At 45.7% G+C, this 21,853-nt stretch overlaps 2 protein-coding genes across 2 annotated transcripts; both read left to right on the top strand.

Moving 5' to 3' along the window:
- The first annotated feature begins 4,416 nt into the window (after positions 1-4,416).
- Positions 4,417-14,492, top strand: LOC100382067 (Tubulin binding cofactor C domain-containing protein). The gene is made up of 9 exons (NM_001174830.1): positions 4,417-4,916; positions 6,267-6,407; positions 9,034-9,438; positions 9,585-9,689; positions 9,850-9,990; positions 10,663-10,866; positions 11,314-11,400; positions 11,614-11,725; positions 13,973-14,492. Exons 1-9 carry the CDS (start codon positions 4,431-4,433, stop codon positions 14,014-14,016), a joined length of 1,725 nt encoding a protein of 574 aa, NP_001168301.1. The 5' UTR covers positions 4,417-4,430; the 3' UTR covers positions 14,017-14,492.
- A 1,469-nt stretch (positions 14,493-15,961) lies between these two features.
- On the top strand, positions 15,962-19,190 carry LOC100193130 (Non-structural maintenance of chromosomes element 4 homolog A). Its single transcript, NM_001138290.1, has 7 exons — positions 15,962-16,142; positions 16,254-16,334; positions 16,997-17,234; positions 17,324-17,417; positions 17,858-18,074; positions 18,177-18,268; positions 18,644-19,190. The coding sequence occupies exons 1-7, from the start codon at positions 16,004-16,006 to the stop codon at positions 18,971-18,973; spliced, it is 1,191 nt and encodes a 396-aa protein (NP_001131762.1). The 5' UTR covers positions 15,962-16,003; the 3' UTR covers positions 18,974-19,190.
- The last annotated feature ends 2,663 nt before the right edge of the window (positions 19,191-21,853 follow it).

The raw sequence follows: 21,853 nt of genomic DNA, 5'->3' as shown, positions 1-21,853 counted from the left end.
CGCTACGCCGCGCAGATCACGCCGGGGCACTAGGCCGCGCACGGACATGCTGGGGTCGCGCGAGGTCCACGGACGACCGTGCAGGGACGCGGGCCAAGCACGGGCGAGCCGCGTAGGCCACGCCAAGCCGCACTGGCCGTGGGTCGCGCAAGGGCGCGGGCTAGGCACGGGCGAGCCGCGCAGGGCACGCCGGGCCGCCGCGCAGGCGAGCCACGTCGGCTGGCCACGGGCTGCCGCGCGCTGCACTTCCGTGTCGGGGAAGGCTCGGCCGGGGCTGATCGGTGCGGGCCGCCTTGCGCGCTGGTTGAGATGACAACGGGTAAAAACCCGATGGGTATTACTTGCCCAAACCCATACCCGCGAAGAAAAAATACGCCTGCTAAAAAACCCATACCCATGACGGGTATAAAATTTTGCCCAAACCCATACCCATGCGGGTTTCGGGTACCCAACGGGTTTCCCATACCCACTAACATCAACATAAAAAATAATTCATCATGTAAATAACAATCAATATATTAATAAGCTAGGATAAAAAGAACAAATGATAACTAATTTTAGCTTAAAGTTTGTTACATGGAGTTTATTTCAATTAGAACATATTCAATTAATAATATTATGAGACATATTTATAAGGAATGATGATTTTAAGGCGGTTTTTAAAAACCCATGGGTTTGCGGGTATGGGTAGTGGAAGAACAAACTCATGCCCACGTACCCGTTGGGTTTCCATTTGAACCCATTAACAAACCCATGGGTAGAGAAATTGACCCAAACCCATACCCTAATAGAGCAAGAACCCACCGGGTTCCGGGTAGCGGGTACCCATTGCCATCTCTACGCGCTGGCAGGCCAACCGCGCGCAAGGGCTAGGGCCGGCCGAGCAGGGCCACGGGCCGCGACGGCTGTGGGCTGGCAGCCATGGCTGCACGCCGCGGAGGGGCGCCGGCGCTGGGGCACCGCTAGGCCGACGCAGGGAACAGCGACGATCCGAGCGACCATGCGAGGCGAGACGCAGACATGGGGAAGAGAGAGGGAGGAAGAAGGTGCTGCACGCGGCTGCGAGTTGGAGACGTACGACGACGCAGCTCGGCCAACAGGGAGGGGCGAAGGGAGCGGGGCCGACGGTTTGGGGAAGGAGGAGGAGGAGATAAGCGCGTCCCGGTGCTTGAGTGGGAGATTGTGGGCGTGGGCAGTTGGGGAAGATGAATAGCATGTCACGGACTCAGCTGGGCGGGCGGCTGCGTGAGACCGCGGCTGCGCGCGCGGTTGGGCGAAGTGGGCCGGGGAGCGCGGCTGGGCAGGCGCGCGTGAGGCGGCAGAGAGCGCGCACAGGCAGCGGCGGCGCTCCCAGACGCGGGCGCTAGGGCACCGCGAGGGCGCATGGGCGGGGCAGGGGCGCGGTGGGCTGCAGTGGGCCACGCGCGCTGCTGGACAGGGGGATGCGTGTGGGCCGGGGCAGGGGCGCGGAGTGGAGTTGGGCCGCGGGAGGGGAGTTGGCGCTGGGTGGGCTGGCAGGGGGAAAGGGGAGGAAAGGGTTTTCTCTTTTCTCTATTTTCCTTATTTCTTTTGCTATTGTGTATTTAGGTTTTGATTTATAAATTTTGAAATTCAAATGAACTTCGAGAATTTTAAATAAGTGCCAAGTCACCACATATGAACATACCAAGGAGACTGCTATTCCGGTTGGCTATGTAACAAACAATGCCCCTCTAGGGTTTTACTATACTAGGCTTACACATCGATATAAAATAAAATAATTCCCCACTATTTCGGAAAAAGAAAAGAAAAGTAAGAAAGAGAGAGAGTAACACCTGAATTTGGTAGATATTAGAAGAGAAATTTTATACCTCCAAATTCCGGGTGTTACACGACCTGTCGGCGCCGCTGCTCTCGCCCACACCCGCTTTCCCTCTCTCTGCCCCATCGACCCCACCTGTCAGCTCGTCCCTAACCTCTCGCCCACGATCTCCCCGCCGTGGACGCACCCACGACCGCGCGTTCTCCGACCATGACCGAGCCCCACGCCCCTTTTGAACCCCGCGCCCTGCTCGCCCACCTCCCCTCTTCCATTTGCGCCCTCTGCACAGCTCTCTCGCCCTCTCTCTCTCTCTCTCTCGCTCTGCCCACGCGAACCGAGAACCTCCGCCACCGCCCCCCGACGTCCACCGCCTGTTCCGTGGCCGCCGTTGCGCTCGTGCCCCGTCTAGTGCCACGGTAAGCTTCGCCTTGCCGTCAGCTACTCGGGACACCCTTCGGTGTGCCCTCCCCCTCTCTGGACTGTTCGGTTCGTGCTCACCGGAGTGGTTCTTGCATAGCCGGAGCTCCGCCACCGTTGCCCCGTCGCGTCCCTGTGCCTCCGCCATTGCCCCGTGCCTTAAGCACTTCCCCTCAAGGTGAGCAACCTCCCCGCGCCCCTATTTCCCTATGTACTGCACTGGTTAACGCGCAATTGCTCGTCAGAGTTGCCCCGTGCCGCCGTTAGCCCGCCTCGCCGTGTGCAGCGCCCTCTGGTGCTCCCGCGCCAGCGTGGTGCCCTCGGTTGAGTCCGCCAGATCCCCTGTGCGCGCCTATGCCAATCCCCAAGCCTCTGGTGCCCCACCGTGGCCGGTCTGCTCGTCTCCGACGAGTTCCCGCCGCAGGACCGAGCGGCGCCACCGCGCCCATGTCCGCCCCCTTCCGTTAGATCTCGGTCATTCGTCCGAGATTGGACATTGTAGAGCTAACCTGAGCAGATCTAATCGTAGCCGTCCGATCTAGATCCAGCCGTCTCTCCTCTCTCCCCCTCACCCGCGTCTCTGCCCCTGGGCCCGACTGGTCAGCCCGCCCTAGCTCGCTGACGCCCTGGCCCCGCTTGTCAGTCGCATCCGTGCGCCCGCACAATCTAATCTGGGTCGTCTTGGACATCTTGATGTAATTAAAGTACATTTCCGCTATTTATTTCGAGCATTGTGTGATGATGTCTAATTATGTAATCGTTGTGTACGTGAGTTTCTGATCCTAGCACGTACATGGTTCGCATTCGGTTTTGCCTTCCAAAACCGGGTGTGTCAGAGATGATTTGATATTTTGATTGTGTCTTGGAGTGTAGGCTTTTGCTCTCGTATTGAATGTGAAGGTCTGAAAACTTGGATGGCTTGAATGCTGGTGGTTGGGGGGGTTTTTATAGCCCCAACCACTATTCCAGTCGTTGTTGTCGATGGGCACACCGGACAGTCCGGTGGTTGTAATACCCAAATTATAAGACTTACAAAAGAGTTGATCTCCTTATGTGATTTGCCATATACTTTTTGAGACACGTGCTTAATCATAGTTAAGAGGGAATAATCCCTTATTAAAAATCCAAATCAGCCATCATCATGTTCGAGTTTGTTTGGTTGTGCACTTAATAAAAAGAACAATAATATGAAAAACAATAGAATGATAATGGGATGAGGATTTGAAGTAAAACCTAAATTGAAATTGGATTTGAAAATAGAAAAGAAAGAGGGAAATACTATAAAATACAAAACAGAATTTATAAAAATATAAACCCAACCATACTGGTATGATTAAAGTCTAAATTGAAATTGGGAATTTAAAAATAAAAAGAAAAGGAAAACACAAAAGAAAATGAAAAGGAAAAAAAAGAAAAGACGCCGCATGGGCCGAATCTAGCCTGGTCGGCCCATGTACCCCACCCGGCCTAGCCATCCGCGCCGACAAGAGGGGCCCACTGGTCAGCCACTTCTCCGCGCCCACATAGCCATTCCGCTCACTGAATTGCGGGCCCACGTCGCAAGCGTCTCAGAGTGGCGTCCTTCGCCGTGACGTATCACTGATGTGTGGGGCCGCCATAGCAGTGTGAGCCAGATCCAAACCATCTCCACAACGGCGCAACGAACCCCGCGCGCGCCGCGTCGACCTCACCTGGGATCTCGAGCGGGCGACATCGTGCGTTGGCTATTTCCGCGCGTATAAGATGCCCAACCCGTCAGTGGCACCCTGTGTCCACCTTACCCTAGCCACTAACCGGAATTCGCCCGGCATCGGAGAGTGAGTTGGGGAGGCAGAGTACTGCTTCGTCATTCTCGGCCAGGGCAGCGTCTTGGCGTCGGCTTTGGTTTGGAGATCTTCGTCGGGGGATTGCACTTGCGGTGGTGTTAATCGGTGGGCCCGTGAGTCATCAGACCGGCGTCAATTGGTCGTTGTTGTTTTATAACAGTTGAAAAGATGATGTAGAACGATCGTCGAAACTGTTGCTTTATAACAGTGTAATGTAAGTAAAGAAAATATAAATATAAAAATTTGGATGAGAGCTCTTGAGATCTGTATATTTTATGTGTTCGAAAAGATATTGTTTTTTTATATAAAAAGGCCAAAACGATAAACGTTCTCACAGATCTCTGTTTGTCTCTGCCTCCTCTGGCCCATTCAGTCAGTTACCCTCAATGGCCGACGACCCCCTGGACTCGTCCCCGTCGGCGTCCGCCGCCGCCGCTGCTGGCGGAGTCTCCTCCGGCCCCCGCCCAGCGCTCCGGCCCCGGCGGGAGGCATTTGAGTACGGGCTCCTGCCGATCCCCAAGCTGGTCTTCCCAGAAGGCGCGCTGACGCAAACCCTATCCCAGCTGAAGGAGAGGCTCGCGCCGGGGGGGCCGCGGGTGGGCGCCGCAGCGCTCGCTGAGGCGCTGCAGATCCCTGCCGAGCAGGCAGCGCTGGCGCTCGGAACGCTCGCTGCGGTGCTACCCGCGGAGGATTCGGCGCTCGGCGAGGACGGCTCGGGGAGTGCTGACCTCCGCGACCTGCTTCTTTTCCTCTACATCCAATCCTACAAGCGCCTCGTGCCGCGCGTGCACAAGGACTCGCCCGCCGTCACGGATGTTTGGCCGTCGACCTCCGCCTTCGATGGATACCTCTCCGCGCTGTCGCCGATCCAGGTCAGGCCTCGATCGCCATTCTCTTAGGTGCAAAATTGTATGCTTCTTCTAATATATATTATGGATCTCGGATATAACATATATATAAGAATAAGAAATAATAATATGTTGATTGATGATTATATGTTTCTGAAATGGCCAAAAGCCTAGTGTCAGAAAATGATGCTTAATTTATAGTTTCAGTATGAAGAGCATCCCAAGCATTCAATAAAGGTGTCAGGTGATTGTTTCATTATGAGATCATGAGAAGGCTTTACATTGTTCCCAGTTCTGTGCCATTGTTTTTGATGAAATCCTTACCAATCATCTTGTCTATAGAAATGTATAAGAAGATGCATTTTTATGAATATTTTATAGTAACTCTGGTACATTTTACCGACTATGAAAGTCTATGATTGCTAAGGTTTTTAGGAAATGGGGCATTTGATGATTTAATAAACGGTTGAAATTTTGATTGTTCAAGTGCTTTTTACTGACACATGGGATAGAACTTGTAAAATATCGAAATATTTTCTCAATATGTGATTCCAAATGATGCATGGTAATTGGAACTGTGCATATCTAAATGTGCTCTCCCTTCATTGCAACTTTATGTCTATCTTAGTTTTTTTCTCTTTAAAAATGCTGTTAGACTGTAAGGTCAGATGTGCCACAAAAGCTGATTCTTATTGCATTAGCCTCCCCAAAAGGTGTAAAATTAAGAAATTCATGCACCTCATTTACAATCTACAAACAGCATTTTTGTTCCACTGCTTTAAGCCTATAACAAGTCTGATTTTATTTACTGACTAATTCAGAAGGTTGTATACAAGTGTTCAGTAATGCAAAATACTGCACTGCAAAAATATGGTTGCCCGAGACCATTGGTTCATCATTTTTTTTCTATTTCTAACTGATTCTAGTATCTATTACCCCGTTCTTAAGGCGTCGCCTAGGCGTCCAGGCGGAGGTCCAACGCCTAGGCGCCTTGTCCGCCTACCTCGCCTAGGCGTCCAGGCGGTGATCCAACGCCTTGGCTCGCCTTACCGCTTTAAAAACCATGATCTATTATGTAATCATGTCTGTTTTCAGAAAGGTTATACCGCCTATACTTTATATTTTTCTTCCAAATGATATCCAATACTAATGGTTTCTCCAATCCAAATAGCAAAGAACTTCCATGAAATGTGAGCTATGCAAACATGATAGTGCTGTACTCTCCTCTTTTTCATAATTGCTAATGCAGCCTCATTTTTTTTGTTAAATGGCAAGTTGCACCATCTATTCTGTTGCCAGTATGGAGAGTTGGAGACACATAACTTTTATTTCTTATTTGTCGACTTATAGACATATGCTTATGTCATTTTGCAGTTTGTACGGAGCAATAGTCGCCGTTTTATGCCTTCACAAGCAGATGAAGAAGCTCATCAGCTATCGTATTTACAAAAGCATATGACCAACATTCTAACACTTTTAGCAGATTCTATTGATGGCGAGGGAGATGATTCTATGGTTAGTTTCTGGCTTGCATATTTTTGTATACACATTTGTTTCTCTAAGTCGATATAGTTATTTAAGTGGTGCAGGTTGTGGTGTGGAGAACAATGCTAGGATGTCATTGTCATACCTAAAAGTATTCACAACTGAAACTCTTGATTGTCATTTTGTATATCAAATATGAGACTGCAGCACGAGCAGCTGTCAACTGTTTCTGTAGTAGATCATAGCTATGAATAGTCGAATACCATATAGCTTTTTTTCCACATTTTTTCAGACATCTGATTGATATGCATGGTGAACTACCCAAATATTCTTCTTTGCCATGTCTTTTATGCTTGAGCTAAAAACGGTCGGAACTGTCTGAAGTAACTCCACCTTGCTAGTGAACTAGTGATTGCTACTAGTAAGGTAAAATGATATAATGAGATAGCAATGATCACGTCTTGTGATCTAGATGAATGGGGACGAACCATGTCTGTTGACTGTTGATCATGATGTGATTGTGACCTCACAATTCCACATTTTGGTAGCATGGAGAATGTAATAAATTTTATATATTGCCTATAAATTTTGTTGACAGATTGCAAAATATAGGTTGCTAATCGTCTAAAATATATGAAATACTTAACAAAGATTTTGGTGAGTAGTTTTGGCCCTGTTTGTTTGAGCTGTAGCTTTTGGAGCTTTTCTGAAAAGTTGTTGCTGAGCTTTTAATCCTGAGAAGCCAATGATAGCTTTTCGATGATATTATTAGCTTCCTAAACTCAGGAAGATATAGAAAGCCCATAAAACCAGGCTTTCAGCTTCTTATATTAACTCAGCTTTTCTGAGCTTCTGGCTTTCAGGCTGAAAAGCTGTCCAGAAGCTGAAACAAACAGGGCTAATATTGCCAAAAGTTCTGTCACTCCTATCCAATGTGAAGTGGAGCTGGTTGCTATCTCTGAATTGCTGCTGTGTGAGATTAAAGCTTTCCCTTGCTCCTATTTGGGACTCCCTCTCTCAATTCGGAAGCCTACTGATGTTGAGTTGCTGCCCTTAATTGACAACGTGGCGGATAAATTGCTGCATGGGAAGTCACAATCATGAGTAGAGCTGGTCGTCTTGTGATGGTCAAGGTGGTTCTTTCCTCTATCCCTGTCTATCTTATGCTCGCCATAGACCTCCCCAAATCGATAATCAACGCGATCGATAAAAGGAGAGTTTTTTTTGGAAAGGACAAAAACATGCAAATGAGGGCAACTGTCTCGTCTCTTGGGAGTTGGGACACTGTTCAGTGGCTTACACAGTTCGGTGGTCTGGGCATCCTCAACGTGGAGCTGTTTGGTTGGGCCTTGTGCATCCGTTGGCTGTGGTTGCAAAAGAATGACTCGTCGTGCTCTTTGGCTGGACTCCTCATCTAGGTGCAACGCAATTCAAAGGCTTTGTTTGATTTTGCTGTCATCACTGATCGCTGGCTGCAAGGAAAATCAGTGGCTGAGTGGGTTGATAAACCTGATCTCAGAAGGGCCAAAAAGCAGAGGACAGTAGCGCAAGGGCTGAGGTACCGAAGTCGGGTATCTGAATATCTGATATAAGAGGTTGTCTGACAGTACAAGTGCGAGTCGAGTACCTGCAGCTCTGGAGCTTAGTGGATAACCTGGAACTCCAACAGGATGTCCCTGATCAGCACAGGTGGCGCCGTGGCGCTTGACTGGTCATGGTACATACACTAGTAAGTCGGCTGACGGGCTGAGGCCTTTTTACAGTGGAAAATATCAGATTCTTTCTTAAATGTGCTCCTTGGAGACGCATATGGAAGACACGGGAAACCCTGAGATGCAAGTTCTTTATCTGACTAGCAGTTAAAAACAAGTGTTGGACGTCTGACAGACTTGCAAAAAAAAGGACTACCTCACTCTTCTGTATGTTCCCTCTGCGACCAATCCAAAGAGACTATCCAGCACATCCCTTGTCTCCTGTGTGTTTGCTCAGCAAGTCTGGACAATGATCTTTAACAGATTGGGGCTGCTTGCCCTAGTGCCTCAGCCAGAGAATTCTCGCTTCGCAAGTGGTGGGCTAAAGTTAATAAGGGAGCTTCGAAGGAGATGAGGAAGGATCTAAACTCTCTGATTATTCTGGTAGCCTGGGAGATTTGGAAGCACTGCAACTCCTGTGTATTTGAGAGCGCTAGGCCTTGTGTTCAAGTAGACTTACAGACCGTAGTTGATGAGTGTTCCTTGTGGTGTATGGCTGGACCATCTGCTCTACAGGAGCTGCTCCTGCGCCAGCTCACCCAAGGGCTGTGCCCTTCCTTTTGGGGTAGTAGTGGTTGTGCCTTCTGTGAGGCGACTAGGCGAACGTGTTTTTCTGTTGTTTATGTTCTGTTTTCAGGTGCACGCTATGCCTTGTTCTAGGAGGGACAACCTTTGTTTTCTCCTTTTGGTTATAAGTCCTTTTTCTTCTTAATGAAATGACACGCAACTCTCATGCGTCGTTTGAGAAAAAAATAGTTTTGGATGATCGATTGATCACTATTGCAGAAAACATCTAGAATTCAGTTGTAATGCTTCGGCTTGAAGAAAAAAATAGCATGGATGTATTGTGGTGTATATGCTTATTCTGAAAATTCACGAAGTGCTAACTGTTGCTTTATATGCAGGTATTGACAATGGAGACTTTTGAGCACCTTGGATTTTTTTTGCAGCTCTCTGAAGGAACTCCATTAAGCCAAGCAGCTACCTTTTTTGCGAATTCGGATCCAGACATGCCCGCTGCTCCTGTACCTGCTGCTTTGGTACATGATTGGGTCTTGCAGCATATAGCTTCAGCATTAGAATTTATGGCAGAGAAGACTGTGGCAAAAGAAAACAGCCAACATAATGCATTTGATCCTGATGTCACAATGTCTGATGCTGTCACGAATACAAGAATTCATAGCAGTTCACCAACTGGCAGTTCTGCACCAAACTATCCTGGATACTACCGAAATGCATCATTTGTGGAGGGTTGCTCGAAAACTTCAGTTGTCAAACAAGCATCGGATCTGAAAGGGCATTCAATAAAGGTATGCATGTGTTTTTTTTTGTTTTTTTGTGGACAACAGAAACTGAAGATGCTTGCCCCTTTGTATTTCCATATTGTATCTTCAAGACTGGAATTTCAAACTGGCAACTGGCAGTGATTAATCACACTGATATAATGTTTTTGTAGGTTTTGAACTGCCATGATTCTGTAATTTACATTTTAGCCCCACTTAAGTATGCAACTGTCTATGGATGTTCTGACACTACCATTATTCTTGGTGCTATTGGTAAGGTATGATTCATATAATTTTTACTATGTAAGACTATGGGATTCCAGGATGACTTTATATTTTCAATGCACACCTTTCATTAAGAATTCTATTCTATAGTTTCCATCTTCCAGATTTAAGTATCTGTCTTATGTTGAGCCAAAAAATGTTCTATGTTATCAGGTTGTTAAAGTGGAGCATTGTGAACGTGTACAAATTATTGCAGCTTCGAAACGAATTTGTATTGCCAATTGTCGTGAATGTATCTTCTACTTGGGAGTAAATCACCAACCACTTATTGTAGGGGATAACCATAAATTACAAGTGAGTTGTGCTCTTCCATCAGTGCTTTTTTCCCCTCGTCACATGTGTACCAGTATATGGTAATCCGTAATGTATCAATATTCATCTTGTTATAAATGATAAAGGATATCGTGGACAGTTAGAAGGTAACAAACAGCAGGGTTCAGATATGCAGAAATAACATGTTGAACTTGAACCTCGTCATTGCCTGGGGATGGATAGTAGCGTGGACTTAGGTTTTACCCATGGAGGGGACGAGTAACCGAGTGCTTGAAGTTGCGTGCCATGGTGCCAGTGTTGATGAACTGAAGGCTCGGGGTGAAAGGGAATTTGGTTTAACTTCTTGATTTCTAAACTCATGGGCCTACAAACTGCATATATAGTCTCCCACCCCCCTTCTCCACTATCTTCTCAAACTCTCACAGACTAAGCTACGACGACTCCAAAATACTCTCAACTAATCCTAACGAACTGTCTAGCCACTTGAACTGGACATGCTTGTTTCAGCCTCCGGTTTTGGCCTGTCATGACGGAGACATCTCTGGTACATGCGGCCAAACATGACAAACTTAAGTGTGATTTTATTTGTTCATTTTGATTTCAAGAATCTCTGCTTTAAAAACATGGCAAATTGGCAATTCATGTACTTTAATTTTCAACAGCTTGTGAGTACTTTATTTTGGATTTTAACAGGTTGCCCCATTTAATACTTATTATCCACAACTCGGGGAACATTTGGCACAAGTTGGTGTGGATCCTAATGTCAACAAGTGGGACCAACCTTTTGTGTTGGGAGTTGTTGATCTGCATGACTCATTATCTCATCCTGCCGGGGTTTCTGATGTCCAGGCTGAGTCCACCACTTGTCTAGATCCTGATCTATTTACGAACTTTTTGGTACGTGAGCTATATATTCCTTTCATTATTGCTATCTTATGCTAGACTTGAAAAAACTCAAATGCAGTTAAAAAAGTTTTATGATGAGATATCTCTTGCTTTGACAACATGTTGCGTCTGATGCATCTGCATTAATAAGGTTACTCGATTTTTTGCAGTATTATTGTGTCCATAACAGCTGGAGTAGGAACCTATATTCCATATTTTTGTAATACTATGTTACTAATTGATCAATCAATTGACATTAATTTTTAGTTTCTGAATGTTCTCACCTAAATATGGGTGGTAATGGGGCTTTGGCCTCTCCAGATTCAATAAAATATTGTGGGTGGTAATATATTGTGTTGTGGTTCTGTAAAAGTTACATCTGATGCATTTTAAATGACTACAGTGTGCATTTTTTCTTGCAAAATATTAAAAATGGCAGCCAGCTAATTCTCTATGCAGATTCCTAGTTGGTTTGAAGTAGAAGGACCTACCAAATACAATCCATTTACCCTGCCTGAAGTTTATTGGGCGTCCCAAAGGAAAAAGGTATACATGTCGAGTGACAGCAAACCTTTGTATATAGTTTTCTAATAGTAGTTGGATCAATGGAATGATCCCAATGTTGTTGCCAGCAGTTTTATTAGTGTCTTGTTTTATTGTCCAGTATCTTTTAGTAGCCTAAAGCCTATTCTTGAGCATGTTATGCAGAATAAAGTATTTGAACATCTTTCTGAAGTTTAACCTATTTTACGTTTTCAGCATGCTTCTCTGGAAGATATTCAAAAGAATATCCGGGAGCTGGAGATCGATGATATCCGGAAGAAAGAATTGGCATGTGCCCTTCATGCTCAATTCAAAGATTGGTTATATGGTAAGTGTTCTGATACAACTGTGATGATAGGTTGGTGTTGACAAGTTCACATGGCTTTTCTGTCTGACTCTCTGTTTTCTGTTATTCTTTTAGTTAGTTCATGTAACCTTGGCTCAAGTTAACTCATGCTAAATTTCTTTTTCCCAATCCCGTGTTGTTGTTTGCTTGCCAATTATGTGGTCATTATTACACTATTAGTATTAACCACACATAATATGTATTTGACCTTGTCGGGATTCCGAACATATTGAGCTATGTAGTTTTGAAACATGGTCAATGATACTATAGGGAGATTCTTCAAGATGGTTTTGCCTTGGCTGTTGTTTGAATACATTGATTCAAAGTGTTGAAGAAGTCCAAGTCGGTCCCTGGTCGTTCTAGACCTTTTAGACTAGTAGTTATACTTACATATAAATAGCACAAAAGATATGAGCACTGAGCAGGAACAAAAATGCAGCAAACAACTTGCTTGAAGCATACTATAATCTAAACCAAATCATCATCCAATGGAAGCCTGCATCAGCAACTTCAGCAGATCCAAATTCGTCATCATTGTCCTCATCCATTTCATCTGCTGCATCACCTTCAGACTGTTGGGCTGTGTCCCTTTGTCGCTTTCTAGACCGAGAATAAGAAATAATATGGTTAGAAACTGCAGCAGCACGAGTAGAAGCAGCACAAGGCAAGTTACGGCCCCTTAGACCCTCCGTTGCACCAGCAACTTCATCCACATTGGCCCAAGTAATATCAGCAAAAAGCCTAGACGTTGGCGACCAGGAACTAATCGCGTTTAGTCGGACGACTTACAATCACTGCTAAGAACTCGAGATTGGTCATTTGCTTTAGTTGGTCATACGATCTTTCACCCAATGATTATGTTGGAACTTGCTCTCCTGGGCAAGATGATCCAACAGGGGGATCGAGAGGAGTACAAACAAGGTTTCAACTTGGGATGGCAATTGCTCTGTTAATCTGGCCTCTCAAGGGCACTGTGCGGGGGTATTTATAGGTGCCTGAGTACCCAGCGTCTTGGATTAAGGACGCATGTGCCTTCAGGCGCTTAGGTCATCCCCGGAATATTCCCATGAAGCAGGGTTACAGACTGTCATTACAGAAAAGTCTTTACAAATCGGGCCCGTAATACACTACAGCCGCGCGGGGCCTGTTACAATGGGCCGAATCTCTCGTGGGCCTTCGTGTTGGACGAGGACGCGAGACGGGGCGACCTCGTCGTAGGCCTTCGTCTTGCAGCGTGTTGGACGAAGGGTGGAAATTGCCGGTCGCTTTGTCTCCGTTGGTGCGGCGAGGTTGGCGAAGGCAACGAGCGAAGGGTAGCGTCTTTGCCTTCACCCCAACAGATTACTAGTGATGACTCTAGGGGCTAGGTAGATTTTTGGGTGCAGTGTGGATTTGGGGTAGAGATATGAGTTGGTTATAATTTGGTGGGTTTGGGATAGGGATGGAAGTTTTTAGACCATTACCTTTTTTTGCATGCACTAGCTTTTGCTTGGATTAAGGGGGTGTTTGAATGCACTAGAGCTAATAGTTAGTTAGCTAAAAAATTGCTAGTGCAATTAGCTAGCTAACAAATAGATAGCTAACTATTAACTAATTTACTAAAAATAGCTAATAGTTGAACTATTAGCTAACGTGTTGGGATGTCTCCAACTAATTTTAACCACTAACTATTAGCTCTAGTGCATTCAAACACCCCCTAAGTCAAAGAAATCAAAATGGAGAAGGGAGAATTGTGTCTCTAGGAAGATTGTAGCTATTAGCTAACCATCATTGCTCTCATTGAAGACGTCTTTGTGTGCCTTGAGGGGGGTGTACTGGGCACAGCTTGAATGGATGGAGGTGAAAGAGCAGTGCACCGGGCTAAGGGAGGCAATGGCGCCGGTGCAGTGTGCCTTGTCGACGCCGTGGGCCGAGGTTGATAAGGAAACACATCCAGGTCGTACTTCGTGTCCCGGTCATAACCTTCCCCTTCCCAATGGATTAAGATCGACAGGAGATATGTGGTGCTCATTTCCCTTTCCTGCAAACCAAACGTTGTATATGATATCCGCTCCACCAAATTTCCCTTCCCCACAGGATTTTTTCCGGCGAACCAAATGCCACCTGGTTGTTTGTACCCTTTCCCCTTACCACACCATTAGAATCTTGTCCAATGCAAATGCATGTTCATTTTAATTTGAGTGAAATGTTCGAGTGATTCTTTAACAATTTTTTTTAATATTGTTTCAGCCTCAGGGAATATCCGCCAGCTATACTGTTTGCAAGGCGAATGAGCATAAGATGGGGTTCTTGTGTAAGCGCGAGATGCAGCAGTACGCGTCTGCAAGTGCAATCCAATTCCGGGCGCCTCCGAAATCTGAAAGTGACTTCCAAGCTGAGTTGGTGTCGCCTGCCCTGATGCACTTGGTATTTCAGCTGTAGCGTTTGTGGAGGCAAGTAACTGTAACGTTTTTGTTTGTTCCAATTAGTTTTTACCACTTTTCCCATTCAGTTGGCCGCAAGGTTTCTGTAAATCTTTCGGTACTGTTGGTTTCATATTTAGAAAATTCACAAAGCGGCCACTCAATTCTCTTTTTGGAAAGTAACTTTATTTTTTTTTCAAATGGTGTTTGGTTTTTAGGGACTAATGTTTAGTCCCTTCATTTTATTCCATTTTAGTCTCTAAATTGCTAGAATTTTAGTTTTTGTATTTGACAATCTAGGGACTAATATAGAATAAGATGATTAGTCCTTACAAATCAAACTCCTTAACATACTGTGTGAACTAACGTGAACTTGCCCAGGCGAGTGATAAATTGACAGTTTTGGAATTTTCCGGGCATTATTCAGCGGGCAATTCAAAATGCCGTCAACGTAACGCGTGCACCTCGTGTGCTGTGCTGTAATCTCACTCCGCCATGTCCGACCCACGGGCATCAACGTCACCGTGACGCTGTCGACTCCCGGAGTTCAGCGCTACCCTACCCTCATGCTCAGGTTATAGCAGGGACAAGAAGCTTCCACCACCTCAGGAACGTTCGGTCCGACCTCATTTATCCACTGCGTTCCGTACCTAGGTGGTATCTGCAAGATTTTGAGAATCTGGATACCGCATAAAATTCAATTCAAATTTTATTGGTCAGGTTATAGAGAGATTGTGAGATTTTGACATAAAATTCAATACAAAATTTAGGAGGTGTTTGGTTCATAATAAAATCCTAGAATGAGATTCTAAAAATGAGGTAGATACAAACAGGCCCCTAGATGTTTCCAACCAATGGTCTATCTACTGTTTACATGACCTTAGCTTATTTTTATATCGTCTAATACGAAGATCAAATATGTCGTAAAGATGTTTACAATATAGGCTTATAGATCTAGTAGTAATAAAAATAATAGAATATGGTATCATAACGATACATTAAAGAGAATATTGCAGAGGCAACATTACATATAATACATACTACATACTTCTGTGATATTTAGATTTTTTCTATAGCCAAATTACCGGAAACTAGATTTTCGTTAGAAAAATGGCGAACCAAACAGACATTGGCGAGTGATGGGCTGATGGCATAGAAATAAACTGGATGCTGCTGCCATGCCACACCGCGACCAAACCAAATGAAATTTGTGACGCGGTAAACAAGGGATCGGCAGGAGGCTTTTACCGCGCAAAAATTTACCGCGGGCGCCTTCGCCGCGAAGCAGCGTAAAAACACAATACGATCGCGCGCACGCGCACAGGTACACAGGCGCGGCGCGGGCGGGAAGCCACGCGGCCACCTGAGGAAGCGAGGCCAGTCCGCGTCCATGAACCGACCTCTCCCTGACAAGCAACGGCATAGGCCAACCAAGACCCTTGTCCACCTAGACCACGCCTACCTTGCCACCGCGGCTCGCGCAATCCTCTCCCACATTCCAGAATCCAGCCAGTGCTTCACCTACGTGAAAACCACCCGCCGTATGCCGCGGAAATCCCACTGACGCTTGGCCCATACTGGCGACCGCGCTTCTGGGATCCACGGTGCAGTCAGACGCGCGTAAAATCCAGGGCATTTTCGGGGGGGTGGAGCGGCCGTTCAAATACCCGACGCCCTTGGCCGCTTGTGCCCTCGCTGGCTCGCTCTGCCTCCGCCGCTCCCCTTCGTTTCCTTCCCCTGCACACCACCGCCTCCAAACCCTTCAAAAACCACCACCGCCCCCAGCTTCCCTACCGCCCTCGTTCCGGAGCCTAGGGTTTGGGAAGTCGAAGGCCTCGGCGCTTCGTTTGCCAGCGCAATGCCGGATACGGGAGCGAGAGGCCGCGGCGATGAGCCGGAGCCTGTGACGCCGCAGCAGCAGGCGGAGGAGACCCAGGCGGTGGACGATCGGCGGTTGCTGCGCTCGCAGTACCTCGCCGTGAAGGGCCTTATCAGCGGTAGGACCGTGTTGCCGTGCGAAACCCACTAAATTCCCGATTGCCGTTTCGGCCGTTGGCTGGGTTTGATTTTTTTTTTGGTTACGTTTGTGCGGCTGTGCTTGTGTGTAGACGAGAAGGATGAAATGGCGAGCGCGGACTCTGATAAGTTCTGCTCCATTATCAACAGAGTGGAGAGCCTGCACCAGCTTGGTAAGCGCGACTGCGCATTTGTTGGCCTCTTGTAAACGCGGTTTTCATGATTTTGGCCGGTAAACTTTCCGCTTATACTGGCACGCATCATGCTAGTGTGAAACTCGCCATTTGAGTGGCCAACAGGATGAGACTTGCTTTGCTTTATGCTTCTGCGGTGTAATCTGGTCTCTGTTACTGATTTTGATTCTGTGCTCCATCATCTGTCAATGATGTCTAGATATGGCCATACGGGTCACCACGTCTCTAATAAACATGCAACTGAAATTTGTTAGATGCTGGGTAAGTAGGTAACACGTGAACTTACTGTTAATTAATGTTGCTTGTCAATCGCGTCCTCTCTTTTTTTGGATTTAATTTCAGTGGGGGGTAACGCAGGGAACTTTTTTTGCAGTAATGTAACGAGGGTGATATCACATCCATTTTAGGAGACATGCAATTGAAATCTGAACACTTTGGATGTCATACATGAAGTTCATTCATGACCATGGCCAAATGTTCAACTATAATCACATCGACTGCAGTTGTTTCTCAAATACTTGAAACAATGCCTTTAGTGCAGTGCTGTATTTTGATATCATGTGCATACAGTACTTACTGATCGCTGACGCTGTTAGCAGAAATCTGACTATAAAACTAATGCGCGCGTCTTTCTGCTGCAGTTCAGAGGCCCAGGGAGCAAATAGCTGACGCAGAAACCCTGCTGGACCTTACTGCTAGTTTGGTAGCATCAGTAAGGTCCCAATCAGTTCTGGGAATCACACCTTCTGATTTTATTGCTGGACTGCTGAAGAAATTTGGAAAGAAAGGAGGTTCCAATGATAATGTTTCATTGGACTGGGCTCGTCTTGGGCTTGCTACCTCACGTGTTTTCATGTCTGCATCTGGATGTGCCACCATGTAATGGATCCACTGTTTTTTTTTACCTGAAGTTAGCTTTGGTTGTTTTAGTTTCAAGGTTTTGAAAATTATATGGTTTGTTTTGACAGGATTGGTCCCATGACGACAGAAGTGAAGCCACGAAGAGTTTGTATTAGGAAGAAGAGGACTGCGAGGCCACATGGAAACGCTTGCCCTGAACAGGTACCCTTTCATGTATGATTAGTGTAATGGAAGATATGCTGGTTTTGTAGTCATTGTTGTTTGTTCATAGTGGATTGGGTACATAATGGATCACATTTTATCATTCCAGATTTATTATTCATTAAGTAAATAGATAATTTTAGATTTGTTAGTTTCTATTTCAAACAAACAAAATCTTTATATTGCTTAAATTATATGTCAAAGCATTGTACTACTGCATACACAGTAAGAGCTGATTATGTTGGAATCACAACTAGAATTTTCTATCACTAATGATATGATTATACAATCCTTTTGTGGGGATGCATTAAGGTGGAGACCGTAATAATATTATTTTGGACGTAGCTGCCTGTATCATTTATATCTTCCCACTCATGGACACAGACCATTATCTTTCAATTTCTGATGACATGCCAATTTGACACTGCCTTATTCTGCAGCTTGCTGATCCATCTGAGAAAACAAAGTCTGATACTGACAAGAACATGTCTGCTATATTTGATCTCCTGAGGAGGAAGAAAAGTGCAAGGCTGGAACACATTATTTTGAACAGGACATCATTTGCTCAAACAGTGGAGAACATATTTGCCTTGTCATTCCTTGTGAAAGATGGAAGAGTTGAAATCAAAGTGAATGACCAGGGACATCATTTTGTCTGTAAGGCTGTTGCTTCCTTATATGCTACAGTATCATGGTTATTCAATTGTTATGTGCTTATAGACTGTAGTGTGCCTGATTGAACTCTCTTGATTGCAACAGATCCAAGGAATGCACCAGTGGCAAGTGCTGTTGCCTCAGGAGATGTGGTCTATAACCACTTTGTCTTCCGATTTGATTTTAAAGACTGGAAGGTATTGTTTCAGCATCTTCCAAATAAACAGTTTGTCATTGTCTAGCAGATGTCATGGACTCATGGGCAGTCTGCTGACACATTTGAATTATCATCACAGAATAAAATTATGCACTCATCTCAGATAGTTGATTTCATCATTTAGTGTGGCCATAAAAAAGGCTGCTTGCACAGGTTGCAAAACAGTATCAAGTTTACATCATACTTTTAAATATGTTTGATCATTATCTTTGTATAGAGAAGTATTTTTGGTTATTTTTCTGAGAAAGCATTGTATGCCTGATTAATGGCCACTGTGTAAATTGTCGTGTTATTCTTTTGTTGAAAGAAAACTTGCAACTGTAATCTGATGTGATTTGTCATTCCTTCTTTCCAGCTCATGAAAGGGGTTGTTCCAGAGGGAGAAGAGCTTATGCCGCACAGGTCCTCTCAGACCATAGCCAACACAGGAGGAAACAATCCTACCCAGTCTGAGGCACCTTTGGCCACACCAAGCACAACGATCAGGAAGCTTTGCAGGAACCGTGGCCTCATCTTGCAAGATGAGTTGATCGCGACAGGTGCATATGGAGTCATGGAACAGGAGATGTTAGCCATGGGCACGAACGACGCCATGGAAGATGAGATGGTAGCTGCCATGGGTGTGACGGAAGCTATGGGAGAGAAGAGGAAGTACAAGCGCAAGCGTCTGTTCCAGGACGTCTGATGCGTTGATCCAGCTGACCGTTGCTGATGGTGTACATGTCTAGGTAGTAGGTAGAGATGCCAACCCGGCTCACTTCAGCTTAGCTTACCTTAGATGCATTTGGGTCAAAGCACCCCATTTGGTATGGGTTATGGTGGCTCTTGGAATGGCTGAGCGTCACGTTATTTTGGAGGTGTTCTTAATGTTAGTTTCTGGCGTACTTAAGACTGAAGTAACCATAGTGAAGGTGTTGGATGCTTGGGTTGAATTGCAGCGCTGATGTTGTCCCTGTGGGGGTTGAACAAGTTAGTGTGGTGTATACGTGGCCAATGGGCCGTAACGGCCAGCATGGCCTGAACCCGTCATGGGCTGGGCCAAAATAGCTGGGCCGAGGCACGACACGGTTAACTGTTGGGCCGTGCTGGGCTGACACATGGGTCTACGACGCAGCCCAAGCACGACACTATTTGCTTTAGTCGGGCCGTGTTGGGCTTTTGTATCGTGCTGGCCCGATACCCACATCGCAAACATCCATGCAAATATATAATACATATGTTCAACAACCAAGAATACAAACATACATTACAACACAAATCTGTCCAGTCATGCCTAAATTCAGTGTTATACTGCCATACAACCATCATGCATCAAAAAATAGATCACCATGCTTTATAAAGAGCTATTTAGATTGGTTGCTGAAAGTCGCCTAGAGAGGGGTGACTAGACGTAATCTGAAATTTACAACTTAAAACACAAACTATAAGCCGATGTTAGCGTTAACTTAAATCGAGTCCGGGAGAGAGGGGGAAACAAATCAAGAGCGAATCAAGCGGATGAACACGATGATTTGTTTTACCGAGGTTCGGTTCTAAAGAACCTAGTCACCGTTGAGGTGATCACAAAGACCGGGTCTCTTTCAACCCTTTACCTCTCTCAAACGGTCACTTAGACCGAGTGAGCTTTCTCCTTAATCAAACGGGTCACTTAGACCCCGCAAGGACCACCACAATTTAGGTGTCTCTTGCTTTGATTACAATTCACTTGGGAACAAGAATGAGGAAGGAAGAAAGCGATCCAAGTAACAAGAGTGCAAAGAACACGAACAAACACACTCTCAAGTCACTAGGTGGTTGGAATTAGTTTGAGACTTGGAGAGGCTTTGATTCTTTTGAATTGTGTCTAGGAGTGAATGCACTAGCTCTTGTATTGAATGAAAACTTCAGAAGACTTGGATGCTTGGAGTTGTGGTGGTTGGGGGGGTATTTATAGCCCTCAACCACCAACAAGCCGTTGGGGAAGGCTGCTGTCGATGGGCGCACCGGACACTGTCCGGTGCGCCGCCACGTCACCCAACCGTTAGGGTTTAGGAGCAGTTCACCGTTGGAGGCTTTGTCCTCTTGCGGCACCGGACAGTCCGGTGCCACACCGGACAGGTCCTGTTCACTGTCAGGTGCGCCTCTGACTTCTGCTCTGACTTCTGTCGCGCACTGTTACACACTGTAGCCTTTGCAGAGTCGACCGTTGCACGAGTTAGTCGTTACTCCACTGGCACACCGGACAGTCCGATGAATTATAGCGGAGAGCGCCTGGAGAAACTCGAGAGTGGCTGGTTTGAGTTGTACGGTCCTGGTGCACCGGACACTGTCCGGTGGCATACCAGACTGTTCGGTGCGCCGTTCCTCAGCACACTCTGGTTTCTTTTGCTCCTTTGTATTTGATCACTATCTTGAATATTTATTGGTTTGTGTTAAACCTTTATGCATATGTAGAACATGTATTCTTAAAGCAAACTAGTTAGTCCATAGATTCGTGTTGGGCATTCAACCACCAAAATTAATTGTGGGAAAAGGTTAACCCTATTTCCCTTTCAGTTGCCTCGTTAAAAACCAGGTAAAACCCCATTTCAACTACATGGGGACAAAACTCTGAAGGAAAAAAGAGTACAACCTAGCTCTTTTAGTGATCGTGTCCATCTCCACCACCAACACAAGTCGATCCTTCTTGTGCATCAAGATACATGTTTGCCATTAGCTCTTCAAGATCTTTGTTCTCAACACAGTGTTGCTGCCGAATAGCAGCCTGGTCCCAATCCTTGGCCAGGGACAACATCTCCACATGTTCTGGTGTTAGACTTCGTCGTCGTTCCTCGATCAACCTGCCACATAAACTAAAAGCTGACTCAGAAGAAATAGTGGATACAGGTACAACTAAGACATCTTTAGCTAGAATTGATAAAATTGGATAGGTTCTTTTATGACCACGCCACCAACTAAGTACACTAAATGAATCATCAAACTTAGTAAGAGGATCACTATCTCGATAAGATGATATCTCAGAAATTGTGCTAGAAATAGGTGTGTTAAAAACAGTTCCAGTAGAAACAGATGGTGATGATGATGGATTAGTCATCACAAACCTATTCCATGAAGAAAATACATTACCAGGTCCAATAGTTGCAGGTTGGGGTCTTTGCAAACATACAAAACCAAATTTAGACTCATATTTAGCATATAGAATTGACAATTCAGTTTTAACTTCAATGGAATAACTAGAGTAATCAAGATGAAGTGAATCAGAAAGAACATGCAATGCATTGTTAAAATTAGTGAGTTTAGCTCTAGGATCCAAAATGAATGCAAAAGAATACAACAATGGTATCTGAGAGCACCTAGAGGGGGGGGGGTGAATAGGTGATCCTGTAAAACTTGAACTTAATGCCACAAAAACTTGATTAGGCGTTAGCACAATAATGCCAAGTGGCTGGAGAGGAGTCTCAACAAAACACAATAACCACAAGAGATCAATCACAGAGATGGCACGGTGGTTTATCCCGTGGTTCGGCCAAGATCAACGCTTGCCTACACGTTGTGGCGTCCCAACGGACGAGGGTTGCAATCAACC

The sequence above is a fragment of the Zea mays genome, chromosome 6 (genome assembly GCF_902167145.1).
Source record: "Zea mays cultivar B73 chromosome 6, Zm-B73-REFERENCE-NAM-5.0, whole genome shotgun sequence".
NCBI classification, from domain to species: Eukaryota; Viridiplantae; Streptophyta; class Magnoliopsida; order Poales; family Poaceae; genus Zea; species Zea mays.
The sequence above is the reverse complement of the archived record's forward strand: the minus strand, read 5'-3'. Positions and strand labels throughout refer to the sequence as shown.

Bases quoted from the DNA above. Each gene is read 5' to 3' on its own strand.
- LOC100193130 (NM_001138290.1), top strand. From the start codon at position 16,004: ATGCCGGATACGGGAGCGAGAGGCCGCGGCGATGAGCCGGAGCCTGTG. The intron at 16,335-16,996 runs GTAAGCGCGACT...TTTCTGCTGCAG, and splicing joins GGAGAGCCTGCACCAGCTTG to TTCAGAGGCCCAGGGAGCAA. The intron at 18,075-18,176 runs GTAAGGCTGTTG...TGATTGCAACAG, and splicing joins CCAGGGACATCATTTTGTCT to ATCCAAGGAATGCACCAGTG.
- LOC100382067 (NM_001174830.1), top strand. From the start codon at position 4,431: ATGGCCGACGACCCCCTGGACTCGTCCCCGTCGGCGTCCGCCGCCGCC. The intron at 9,991-10,662 runs GTGAGTTGTGCT...GGATTTTAACAG, and splicing joins GGGATAACCATAAATTACAA to GTTGCCCCATTTAATACTTA. The intron at 11,726-13,972 runs GTAAGTGTTCTG...ATATTGTTTCAG, and splicing joins ATTCAAAGATTGGTTATATG to CCTCAGGGAATATCCGCCAG.